Source organism: Canis aureus, chromosome 27 (assembly GCF_053574225.1).
Source record: "Canis aureus isolate CA01 chromosome 27, VMU_Caureus_v.1.0, whole genome shotgun sequence".
Classification (NCBI taxonomy): Eukaryota; Metazoa; Chordata; class Mammalia; order Carnivora; family Canidae; genus Canis; species Canis aureus.
In genome coordinates, this window is record NC_135637.1 from 23,176,506 (window position 1) to 23,190,092 (window position 13,587).

At 45.5% G+C, this 13,587-nt stretch overlaps 1 protein-coding gene across 4 annotated transcripts in view; it reads left to right on the top strand.

The window, feature by feature from the left end:
• The window catches only part of MYO18B (myosin XVIIIB), a 255,491-nt gene that overhangs the window by 100,034 nt on the left and 141,870 nt on the right, over positions 1–13,587 (top strand). For all 4 annotated transcript variants that reach the window (XM_077876109.1, XM_077876111.1, XM_077876110.1 and 1 more), the window contains exons 22-23: positions 6,550–6,615; positions 11,361–11,489. In XM_077876109.1, coding sequence (XP_077732235.1) covers positions 6,550–6,615; positions 11,361–11,489 — 195 coding nt within the window. The remainder of the gene's footprint in view (positions 1–6,549; positions 6,616–11,360; positions 11,490–13,587) is intronic.

Genomic DNA, 13,587 nt, shown 5'->3' on the forward strand with positions numbered 1-13,587 from the left:
GAGATGATGATTGAGTTGAGCCCTATGGGACAATTTGAAGAATTAGGTAAGAGAAAGAGTAAAGGGCAACCTATACTGTGTGTAACATATACAAAAGTCTGGTGATGAAGTTGCATGGCTAATTTAGAGTAACTGGAGCACAAAGGATGCCATGTGTCAAGAACACAGGCTGAGGATATTGTCAAGGGTCATTGTTGGTCAAACAAGAGAATCTGGGCTTTATCAGGTGGTCAGTGATGGTCAACTGAGAAGTTATTGGCAGGGGCATGGCATAGAAACCTGGCCTTCATTACATGAAGTGGCTGAAGCAAAATCATGAAGGAAGTCCAGTCTACTCTGTCTTTCCACGGTCCTATCTAGGGAGCAGTCTCCTCACCGTGGTCTCCAGCTCTTCAGGATGCCCCTATGCCTTCTAGACACTCAGGCACATGTTCTTTTCTCCAAAATGACCCTGTCTCCCTCTCTGATCACCTGGCATCCCATTCCTCTCCTCCCCGAGTTATCCCATCTGGCTGAGATTATGCATTCACCTGCACTGAAGCCCCCTCAGAATGACCATAAATGGTGGAATCTCAGGCAAGTCAGGTGAGGGGCTCTTTCAGTTCACCTTGGCCATGTCCCAGATTCTGGTCTCTTCGGTCTCTCTGCTGTTCCAACAGGACTTTCCAAGTCTCCCCAGTCGACGTGAGGAAACCCTATGGCCTGCCCTTTCCTCAGACTGCCTACAGTGTCGACTGATTTTAGCCAACAAAGCCTGTCCCTGTGGACTTGATTGGAAGAGCACGATTAAGGGATGTCAGTCTGTCTTCTCGAAGGCAGCCACTCTTGTTCCATCTTAGACCCTTGTGGACACTCCCATTTTCTCTGAATTTGTCTGAACCCCTTTCTGCTGGGGAGGGGCCCCCAGGAGCCCAACAGCTGGGAGGGGAGCTGTCCACTGGACAGTGCTGAACCCTTACTCAGGGTTTCTCCATGGCCTAAGCCCTTGAGGTGTATTCACCATTCTTTTCTTGCTCACCTTACTGTCTTCCTCCATTTTGGATTTACTGCTTTAATAATTGTACACATTTTCTAGTCAGTGTTCACTCAATTGTGTGTGTGTGTGTGTGTTTGTGTGTGTGTGTTCATACCGCATTCTATATGCAGTTCTGAGTATAAGGAGTTAAAGAACAGGGACATAGTCCTACCCTTATGGGTTGATTTGATTGGTGCTTCAGTGGTTAAAAGCATGTGGTTTAGAATCAGACAGATTTGTATTCAAATCCTCGTTTCTGTCATCTTTTCATTCATCCACAGCCCTTGATGTCTGATTAGCTGTATGAACACAGGCGGCATGTCATAGGGCATAACAAAGTGCCTGGCACCTAGCAGGTATGCAACAGATGGCAGTCATTGGGCCATGGTGGCCATTGGGTCATGGTGTGGATTTCAGGGAAGAGGTGCTGTGCTCACAGCAGCCAAATGGTTCCCTGGGTGAGCATTCGATTCCACAGACATGGATCTTCACACCACACTACTCGCTGAGGAGTGAGTTGGGGAAGAATTGCCCACCATGGCTCTCCATTATTCCTGGAGTCTCTTATTGCCTGTCTGGCATGTTCAGCTTAATGTGAGATGTCAGATCGCATGTTTATTGGGTGCATCCTTGTTGAACATCAGAGGGAAAACTCTCTGCAAAATTCTAGGACTCAAAGGGGCTCTATAAGTAGAGGCATGAGCTGGGCTTCTTCCAGGTGCATTCAAGGACTCATAATTTGAGCCTGGAAGGGTGGGGATGAAGAATGTGTCATCACTTGAAAGTGCCTAACAGGGCCTGATAACCTCTGAACCTCCACCAGTTGTTAGTATTTACTGAAATGTAGCATGCACCAGGCCAGAGAGTGAGGACTCTGGGCATTATGATAGCTGCTTGGCAGTCTGTATTAGGTCCCACATTTAAGCCCACGAAGGATTTCTACTGACTGAATTTCTATTTGTTTCCTTGAGAGTGTAGGTCACCACTTTCCAGTTTCTTTGTATGTCTCATATTGGGTTCTTTTGTTTTTTTGTTTTTTGTTTTTTTGGCTGAAAACTGGACATTTTTGATATTACATAATAGCATCTCCAGATTCTGATCTTTTCCCAATTATTTAGTGATGTATGTGGACTAGAGTCTGTCTCCCCCACACTATAAGGTTATTGATGTCTCCAGTTGGGTTTTTCATTCCTGTTTTTATTACAAATCCTGGATTCTCAGGGGCTGCCCCTTTGTCAGCATAGCTTAGCGGTCAGTACAGGCTGTAATCAAACACCGGGAATCTGCAAGCCGTTACCTGATTCAAATGGAGTTATGTGTGGGAAATGTAGTCAATGTTCAGACACTTACAGTTGTGCCACAGCTTTTACTCTTTGGCCCTTTCCCAGATTTTCTGCCTTTGTACGTGGCCTTATGTTTAAATAGGGACGTGTAGTTAGCTAAAGGCTCTGTCAGCCTCTGCCTGCATGTAACTCTGAGTCATGTGTGCAGCCCTCCAGGTTGTCAGGAATATATGGGGGCTTGACAAGGCCCCTACATGCGTGTCCATTCCTTATATCCCTTCATCACATTTCCGGCTTGTCAATGTTCATTGCTTGCCCCAATAAGATAACAATCTTTTAAAAAATATTTTATTTTTTTTATTCATGAGAAACACACACAGAGAGGCAGAGACATAGGCAGAGGGAGAAACAGGCTCCCTGAGGGGAGTCTGATGCGATACTCGATCCCAGGACCCTGGGATCATGACCTGAGCCAAAGGCAGATGCTCAACCTCTGAGTCACCCAGGCATCCCTCCAGATAACAATCTTAGGCTAGGTGTGCTAATGACGTTCTCCATTGCTTTGCTGCCAAGATCACTACGATTTCTGACAATGATCCTGGGGATGGGATATTCCTATACTTTACTTCATGTGTGAGCCCCTTCTGGCAGCAAAGCTGCTGGTTTTTATGACTTCCTTCTCCCCTATAGGATTACTGCAGTGCAGGGCTTGGTCAGGACTGGAACAGCCCTGGTCAAGATTGCTGCAATCTCTCACTGTTCTTACCTGAGATTCAATAGCTTCTTTTGAACAAATGCTTTTCCATTTATGTATCCCCTTGTTCAATTTCCAGAGTATTGAACTTGTTGCTTTCAAAAATTGTATCCGTTTTTACCACTGTTTTTGGAGGGGCAGAGGATTTATCAAGCTCCTTCCATCACCTTTCTGTAAGTCTCACTCCTGTGTGCTACCTTTGTGACCTCATTAAAGCTCCACTCTATCCTTGGAGGACAGACATGATTACCCCACATAGTAGAGTAGGACATGGAGGATCAGAGGACAGAGAGGAGGTATGGCTTGCTCGGGGTCACACAGCCAGTGAGTAGTGGAGCTGGACAGGACCCCAGCATCAGAGGGCAGAGAAAAAATTCAAGAATCTGATTCCATAGGGTTGTATCTCCACCCACGATTTCCTAGCACATGATTTTTAACAGGCCATTTCATTATGCTAGAATTCACTTTCTTTGTCTGTAAAACAGGCATCAAACAGCGTGCCTGGGTGACTTAGTCGGTTAAGCATCTGCCTTTGGCTCAGGTCATGATCCCAGGGTCCTGGGATAGAGCCTGCATTGGGCTCCCTGCATAGCGGGGGGTCTGCTTCTTCCTCTCCCTCTGCTCCTCTTTCTGCTTGTGCTCTCTTTCTCAGAAAATAGATAAAAATCTTTAAAAAGAAATAAATAAAACTGGCACCAAGTAGTATCTGTTGAAGAGGTTTGAAAATAAAATGAGTAATGTATAGAGCACTGAGAGTCATGCTCAAGTTCAAAGCACAAGAGCAAACTGTTTCCTTGAAGTAAAATGGCCAACATTGTACTCAGCATTCTATGTGAGGAGGGTAAACCTCAAGTATCTGGACAATTAGGGTGGAATAGCTGATTCCATAAAGATGCGGCACAAGGAAGACATTTATTACAGCAATCTGAATTCTTGCCCTATTTTCCACCAACAATCTGTTGGACAGTGATTGACCTTGTATAGAAACAAATCAGATCACTGGTAATTGACCTAAGCAAGTACCAATTTCATATGGTTCAATCTAAGAGTAATATTCATTATGATAACAATAAGAGCAATCAAGTGCAACATCGCTTACCTTTACGTAGATTCTTAGTTCATCATCCCAACACCCATATGGTCTATGTGGGACACATTAGGACCATTTTGCAGGTGAGGAAAATGAGGACAAGGAGCATGATTCAATGCCTGCAGCCACTCATTTGCTCCATCTTTTGGATAAGCTTTCTTACCTATAAAATGAGATGAACAGGACAGAATGTGTCTTCATTAGGCCTGATCTTCTTGGCCACATGGACATCTACAGGGCTCTAAGAAAGGAGATGGGGACGAATCTGAATATCGGGTATTTGAGGGTGTACCCACAAAAAGGAGGCTCAGTTTATGTTCTGTAGCACCTCTACCAAGTTTTGACCAAGACAGAACTGGTAAGACTCACTCAAGGACTTTAGCACAACTAACTTCTCATGTCAATTGAGCACTTGCTACATGCCAGGTTCGGCATGGAGCCTTCTGCAAGAACAACCACAGAATCTTCTGGAATAGATGCTATTATTTCTTCTAAAATAATATTTCTGAAGAGGAGCCCAGAGCTCAGGGTAAAGCGCTTGTCCAAGGCCACACAGTTCATGAGTGATAAAACCAGGTAGGATCTCAGCCCAGGTGGATCTACCTCCTCCAGATCTTGATTCCCCCCACCGCTACTCTGGGTGTTAACACCATGATTGACTTAGAAAAATTCCACTGGCTGTAGGTTTTATTTATTTTTCATCCATTTTTGGTCAAATTTCATTTTGTTTTGCTCTTGTGCAGAGAAAAAGATGTTGTGTTTTGAAGATATTGGCTTTTATGCATTCTGCAGCCTACAGCTCCTTGGGAACATTTTTGGCTAAAATGTAATGAGTAAAACCACTGAATTTTGTGGAGGGGCATTATGGAATGTTCTTCGAGGAGGTCAGAGGAGGAAAATTGCTCCTAGACGATAGTCTTGGACCAGATTTTAATAAGCTTTTTTTTTTTTTAAAGCATCTTAGGAAATTTTCTATAATGCTGATGACCCATGGAACTGAAACTCATCTAGTAAATTACACCAGGCCCATAATACCTTTTGTTTCTTGAGTGTGGCAATTACTTTTCTGACAATTTATTCTGAAAATAGACTGTGATTTTCAGTGAATGGAAGGTCCATGAGGGGTGGTGTGGAGGTAGAGTGGGGGCGGAATTGCAGGCACAAAGGAACCAGGTGTGACCTGTATTTTCCTGAGGGTACATATCTCCAGCAGGGCTATTTCAGAGCCTGCATACCTTGATGACAAAGGAAAATCCCACGACATGGCTGTGATTTGGCCAAGGCTGCATTCAGAAAATGTCTTTGAGTGAATTTATGTCTCCTGCATGGGTCTGTCCTTCTCCTTCCACCACCCTACACCATTTCCACCTCTGTTAGATCACTTGTTTATTTGTTTGCACAGTCGTTGTACTTATTGTGCTTCTACTGTGTGCCTAGAACAGTACCAGGTGGAGTGGAGGAAATAAGAGAAGAAGCAAACAGAGGCTCCCCCTCCATCCTCTGGGTCGGGCACACATGGTTAACAGCCATGCCATTTATTCAGGAAATATTTGTGAAGGCCAGATTGTTTCTGGCAAGTACAATGGGGAAAGGACAGAATGCCGGCCATGCTGTCACAGCACACTTCATCAACACAGCAGGTGAAGTTCCTAGTGGTCTAGGGTCCTCTGGAGCCATCCTGGGCACTGGAAATGGTTAAATCATAGGTGTTGCAATGTGGCCGGACAGATTTCAATTCTAATTTGGCTCTGTCGTCTGGCTCTGTGTGATTTATAGCTTTGGAGAAATGCCTTCATTTCTTGTTGTTGTTTCTTAAAAAATTGTGGTGAAATATACATAACATAAAATTTATCACTATTTTTTTAAAAATGTTTTACTTGTTTGAGAGACAGAGAGTGTGTAAGTGTGAGAGATTGTGAGCAAAGGTAGGGGCAGGGGGAGAGGGAGAAGCAGACTCCCCTCTGAGTAGTAGGGAGCCTGAGGCGGGGCTCAATCCCAGAACCCTGGGATCATGGCCTGAGCCGAAGGCAGATGCTTAACCAACTGAGCCACTCAGGCATCTTTCTATGTTTAATTTTTAAAGGAACTGCCATACTGTTTTCCATAACAGACACATCCTTCACTTACTTCTACATCTCTGTTTTTTTTTCTCTATATATAAATGGGCATGATGTGTGAGTACCCAACCTTGCCATGGAGATGCAAGGAGATGGTGTCTGTGAGGGTCCCAACATAGTGGATGGCACACAATAGGTGTCAGTACATGCTCATCTTTTACACTTGCCTGGGCGAGGTGGGCCTCTCATCCTGTCTTTCCTGAGGTATTAGCCAGCCAGCCAGCTGGCCTGATGTCCCATGGTGGGGTCTGTCTCATTTTATCTCTCTTTAACTTTCTTCTTCTCCCCAGGCTGTGGAGGAGCTCCTGCAGACCCTGGACCTGGAGAAGAAGGCAGTCGTCGTTGGGCACAGCCAAGTGAGTAGAGCTGCTTTCTGAGGTCACTCCATCCATCCCATTACAGATCTAGATGAGCCCCAATTCTTGTTCTACTTCATTGTCTGCTAACTCTGTGGGGATCCTTTTCAGGAAACTGAAGACAGGGCTGGCGATTTTCTGCCATGCCTATCTTACAAGGCCAGGAAGATAACATGGTATAATATGGGAAGAAAGAACATTGGGAAATATCATTTATTAGAGGTTAGTTACACCCCCAGGGACCTCAGTGGTCTGGAAGAGTTAACACCCTGCACATCACTGTGACTTTCTAAATCTCAGGAAGAGCTGCCATAAAATGCAAGAAGAAACGCTCATCTTCACTCAGAGCTTGTAACTTTTACTTTGAAACCAAGAGTAACCCAACTATAGTCCTTGCTGATTAGCAGCAAAGTGAAAAGTAAGGCTCCATGAGAAGGCACATAATTTTAATCTTGAAAGGAATAGCTTTTCCCAAACTAATGTTAAGCCAAAAACCTTTCCATAATGTTTCAACATTTAGGGAAGAATTTCATGGAGTCTGATATATCTGTATATCCACTCAGTTTTCAAGAAGGAAAATATATTCAGAGCTTCCCAAATTCCCAAACTCTTTGACTATGGGACTCCCATCCTTTTGTCTTTGTGGAAGAACCCTTACCATCTCCCAGAACCAGTGTTCCATGGGTTCTAGTTTGGGAAGTGGGGTATGGAGATTATAAACTCAAGCATCATGTGGTAGGTGAGAGGTGGGGGTGGGGGACAAAGTTCAGAAATAGAAACTGGAGAGAATAAACCAAAGGAAAAATTGCTCCATCCACTTCTCCACTCATCTCCTGATTGAGTAACATCAACCAGCAAACCTTTGTTGACCACCTTCCACTTCCATGTGCCATGCAAGGTACTGGGGGAAGGGCCCTGGTCTCCAGAAGCCCACCATGGTGGCATCACTGGCTATTGGTCATTCATGGAACCCTGAGTACCCTGTCCCACCTGCTTTCTTGGAGAGCTCATAGTCTTTCATATAGTCATTGCCCCAAAGACACCCAAGCCTCTCCCCACAGGCCTCCTACAAAAATGTGTGGTGAAAGCTGTAGTCTACTGTGGTTTCAACCTGATTTATCCCGCTAGGAGTTAGCAGCGATTGGACTTTTGCAAGCCTTTCCAAAGAACGAACCTGTCGGTCCTTGGTGTCCGCCCCCCCCCCCACCTCCCCACCTACCCCCATGGCCAGGTGCCAAGCTGGACATTTCACATATTATTCCTCTTTTCCCTTGAAATTTCCTGTGAGATAATTAGTAAACTCCTTCCTTTTAATTTTAATTTTAATTTTTATTTATTTATCCATAAGAGACACACACACACACAGAGGCAGGGACATAGGTAGAGGGAGAAGCAGGCTCCCCATGGGGAGCCGGAGTTGGAACTCGATCCCAAGACCTTGGGATCATGACCTGAACCAAAGACAGATACTCAATCACTGAGCTGCCCAGGTGCCTGGGAAATCCCTTCTTTATTGGTGAGGGAGCTATACCTTTTAAAGGCCTTATGGTAGCTAGGGAGGACAGTTAAAGCTCCCATGGAAACCCATATCACCCTGAATCCCAGGGTCTTCTCAATATACTGTAGGGTCTGCTATTTATTAGTGGAAATATATCTGGGTCTTTATGGCCTGAAATCAGAGCACTTGTTCCTTTGCTCTAAAAACGTCATCCTTGCGGACCAGCAATTCTCAAAATAGGGTCACTGGGCCAGTGGTGGCTGCAGCATCCCCTGAGAGCTTGCTAGAAACATCAACTCTCAGAGGCCCCCACCTGAGACATAGTGAATCTGAAACTCTGTGGGTTTGGATTCAGAAGGGTGGGTTGTGACAAGCCCTCTAGGGGATTCCAGCACATGTTCAAGTTTGAGAACCACTGGTCTGGATAATTACTCCGTTTTTTCATGAATATAAAAATCAGTCTCTATCATCCCCGCGGCTATTGTAGAGCATGGAAGAAAACAGGAGAAGTCTTTACACACATTTTCACATGGTGAGGGCAAGAAATCTAGAAGAAGCCAAAACATCCCAATAAAGAAAATCATTGTTCTTGAGAAAACCATTAAGAAACAGTCGAGAGCAAATTACAGTAATGCATCCTTTGGAAACCAGACTAGCCTGTGACCCTTCAGCGCAGGTGTAAGTCTTAGGTGTGGCAGGATTAGACACTTCCTAGGTGGGAAGGTCATGAAGCAGAGGAACCAGTCAGACCTGGTCCCTACCCCAGCTCAGCCACTCCCCAACTGTGTGAATCATGAGTGATTTAGCCTCTCTGGGGCTCTCTTCCAACATCTGTAAAATGGAGCCACTGTTTTTTATCCCACAAGTTGGCTATGGGAATCAGCCAGTTGTCATTTACTTGTTGAATGCATTTGTCAGGGGGGCAAGACGTTTATCAAAGAGGCTAACATTGTAATGTTTAAAGAATGAATCTCCTCTAATCTGGAAAATGACTAAGACAGGACCTAATTCCTTAGCAGTCCCAGATATGGGAGCTCTTGTCATATCAGATTTTTTTAGACCTTGGCCTTCAGCATTTTTAGAGGAAAACAGTTTGCATTAGCAGTAGCCCCAGTAGATTCCTTAAATGTGGGGCTGTTGGGATGTTACACTCTGCTTGGGTCCGATAAGCCATTGGACCCACAAAAGCAAATAATTTAGATGTTTCTTTGTGATTCTCAGCCCCTGGTGCCTTATCAAGGCCTGTGCTGAGGGCCATGACATTTATGAAAAAGGTGGTATCCCACATGCAGTTGGCCTTCTGGCTGGCAAGATGCTCTTTAGAAGGAAAAAAAAATCAAGATAAGATTCTGCACAGCCGGTGACTTATTCCCGTTCTGCGTATGGTCGTTTCCAATTATCTTTTTAATGAAAGCTTCATACTTAATCAATAGTGGTTTTGGCAGCACCCGCCGCCTTTTGTAATATACGAACTAGAGCTGTCATCATTTTGATCATTGATTTTTTTTTTTTATAGCGGCTTTTGGGACTCGCTAGCTTGTGAAATTAATACAGTCATTATTGAGGCAATCTGATAGGTAATGAGTCAATCGTGTCTTTATTTCAATGAGGCTAATTGTCTTGGTGGCTCTGGTGGATATGAAGTGTTCTGTAAGGCCAGGGAAGGTTGCAAAACAGAGTTCGCGCGGATTGGACGTGCAAATTCTCATTTTCCCGTGGGGGGAGGGTTCGCTGTGGGATAGGTAGAGTGGTCTCCATTACAGCAAATAGGTTTAGGGGAATGGCCAATCGATGGAGACCCTTTGTTCCACCTGGAATCAAATTGCAATTCAACCCCAAGCTTCAGACGTTTATATCATAGCGAAGGAGGAAATGAAGCTTCATGTTGACAATGAGGATGGGGTACTGGAGGTGAACTTGGCTTTGCAGCTCACCAGCTATGTGAACTGGAGTCAATTACATAATCTCCCCAGGCCAATAGATTCCTCATAAGGTTGTTTTTTTTTTATTATTATTAAAATGGGACATAGGAGAAAGAGCTTTGAAAAACCTAGATGCCATGCAAATGTTAATTGCATTCAGTGGTAACTGTAGTCTGGAGTTAGGCAGAGGGAAATAGGCCTGCTGTTGCCACTTGCTAGTGGAGGGTTGTGGGGGGAATGCCATTTTTAGCTTTAATGTCTCCTTCCATAAAGTGGGGGGATCACAATAACCGCCATATAGGATTGTGCGTGTGAAGTACTTTCCCTGCATGTATCAAGTGGTTGGTTCTGATCCATAACATTGGTTGATAATGCGCCCCATTGCTTGATAATATCGCTGATTAACATATTATCACTGATTAATCCAGTGCCCCTGGAGAAATTGAACATCTTTGGGGGTGATAAGCCACATCTGGCAAAGAAATACATCAGGCTGGTTACAGAAATGAGCAGCAGCTGGGCATCTGAAAAGTGACCCCTTCGCCTGTCACTGACTCAAGTCCCCGGCCATTAGGGCATCTTTCCTTTGCCTCTAGTGGGGTGACACAGATTATGGCTACCTTAGCACACTGGCCAGATCAGGTCCGGCCCCAAAGCATCAGGTTCTCAGAAAATCCCTCTGCATGTCCTGCAGTCTATGGAAGGCGGCCCTGCAGGGTGCCGAGAAGGCATTGATCACTCTGCTGCAGAGGGACCTCCATCCATTATTGATGAGCAGAGGCCTGGAAACTATGGACTGCAAGCTGTTTTTCTGTTAGCTACCTGAGCACCTCATGTAGATGGCACCAGCCTGGCCCCCTCCTCTCTTAGCCCAGGAGGGCTGCCCTCAGCTCCCCAACATCCTCTGCCCCTCCTTTTAAAGTAGGACCAAGTATTTCGAGGGCACTGTTTCTTTCAGACAGTTGGCAGCTCTTCCCAGAAAGAATGCACATTTCCAGGCCTGACACTAAACCCAGGGATTTCATCAGCTTTCCTGGGGTGAAGCCTGGGATTGTGTGTTTCCCACACTCTCCAGGCAGTCCTGGTGCACAGAGACTTTTAGGCCAAGTCTCCTAGCTGTGGTATTCAAGCAAACATGTGCCTGGGTCCCTTGAGGATCATGTTAAAATGTCGCTCTGGTTCATCAGGTCTGGGGTGGGGTCCCAGATTCTGCATTTCTAACAGGCTCCTCAGTGGTGACAATGCTGCTCATGGGGCCGTGCTCTGAGCATCCAGAAGCTAGAAGAAGGGAAAGAGGAGTCACCTGCCACCTTCTCTCCTTCCAGGTTTTCCTCAAGGCAGGCGTGGTCTCTAGGCTTGAGAGGCAGCGGGAGAAGCTGGCGTCTCACAGGATCCTTTTATTCCAGGCGGCTTGTAAGGGCTTTCTGTCTCGGCAGGAATTCAAAAAGCTGAAGGTATGGTGGCTAGCGTGCCTCGTCATCCCTGCAGAGGTGTGAGATCCGGGCAAAGCAGCATCCGAGCTGATCTGGGGGCTGCGATCTCACGCTTCTCACACTTGCGCTGGTGCATGAAACCCTAAAGGATATTACTAACATGCACTTGCAGATCCAGTGGGTCTGGGGTGAGCACAGGGCTCTGCAGGTCTCCCATGATGGTGCCAGCGCTGCTGGTCCACAGGCTTACCCTGAATGGCAGGACTTTAAAGTGACACTTTGTAAGATGTTGTGATTGTCTCTAGGACATTGACGTCAAATTATCAATGATGTCAGACTTGATCTGGATATCATGGGGCGGTCCAAGCCCTGCTTGGTTTGTTATGGCCTCCACTTGTTCCATCTCTGGAGAACTTGGCTTTCATGGGTCAGTGGGCAGGGCATGACAGGACCGGGCCACCGAGGCTTAGGGGACCCAAGTTCAGAGTTCAGAGTCCGCAATCCTGAGCCACCCTGGGCTACTATCCTCTGAGACCTTTGGAGACTGAACTTCCCTGTTGCTTGAGCAATGGAAAAAAAAAAGGCAGCACAGCTTTGACAAATAAGAACTATGCTTGAATCTCACTTCCACCACTTAGTAGCTGGGTCAAGGTGAAATGGGGTCGTGTGCACTTAGCATGGTACGTGCCGTAGAGCAGCTACTCGATAAATGCTAGTTGCTGTTACCTTAGTATCCTCATTACTAAGTACTACTAGCACGCAGTCTCATTACATGCACCTCCAGTTTATGTGAATCTGTAAATTCAAGTATACTTACTTGGCAAATGCAAGAACATTAATAATTGAAATATTGTGGGCGAACCCACTGACCCACTGCTCTCCAGTAGCTTATGCCCTTGGAATTATTTAGAATAGAGGTTAATTAAGACCCGAGATTCTTCCTGCACCCAGGCTGCAGGGGTGCAAATCCCAACCCCATAGCTGGGCAGCTGTATGGTGCTGAGCACCTGAGCGTGCCGCTCTGTGCCTCAGCTTCCCCATCTGTAAAATGGACATGACAGTAACGTCTCCATTCCCGGGGCTGTGGTGTGAACTGAGCTAAGTCTGTGAGGTGCTCAGCATGCTGCCTGGCCTGTAGGGAGAGCCGTACCGCTGTGCAAGCATTGGCTCTCATGATGGTGATGATGGGGACGGATCTTCTGGCTTGGTAGGCAACATGGTTCCCACCTGAGACATGAATGAATGTGGCCGGTGGACCTCCAAGGGTGGTCCCCAGGCCAACAGTATCCATGCCAACCTGGCATCTGTTAGCCATGCACATTCTCGGGCCCCACTCAGACTTACTGAATCAGACCCTCTGGGGGCAGAGCCCAGCATCTGTGTTTTAACAAGCTCTTCTGGCACTTGTGAGGCACACTCGGGTTTGAGAAGCCTGGGATTTGTGTTTAAATTCACTTAAAGTGATACCTAGCCCCTAAATATCACCATGAGACATAATTATGGCCATTGTGTCTTGTGGGCAATTGCAGGGATATTCAATGATTTGCCTTTCATGGTGGCTTCTGAATCTAAGCCCCATACAAGGTGTTGCTGTATAATATTTTGGACTCCTCTTCCTCTTCTTCTTAGGTCATGCAAAATTATATTGTGGCATAACATCCAATGCCCAGAGCCCAACTTGATGAGAAGAGGCTTTCAAAACAATTTTTTAAAATTTAACAACATTTTTATTTACTTTTTCTTTTTTTAATTTATTTTTAATTTATTTTTTGTGTATTTTTTTATCGGAGTTTGATTTGCCAACATATAGTATAACACCCAGTGCTCATCCTGTCAAGTGCCCCCTCTGTGTCCGTCACCCAGTCACCCCATCCACCCACCCAACTCTCCTTCCACTACCCCTTGTTCGTTTCCCAGAGTTAGGAGTCTTTCATATTTACTTTTGCTGAATAGAGTCGACACCCGGTGTTACGTTAGTTTCAGGCGTACAACATGGTGATTCAAGTCTATATGTTGTGCTCGGCTCACAGGCACAGCTACCAGCTGTCACTATGCAGCGATATTATGGCACCATTGAAAAGAACCTCTTAAAATTTTTAAGTTACCCAATCTCTTCCAT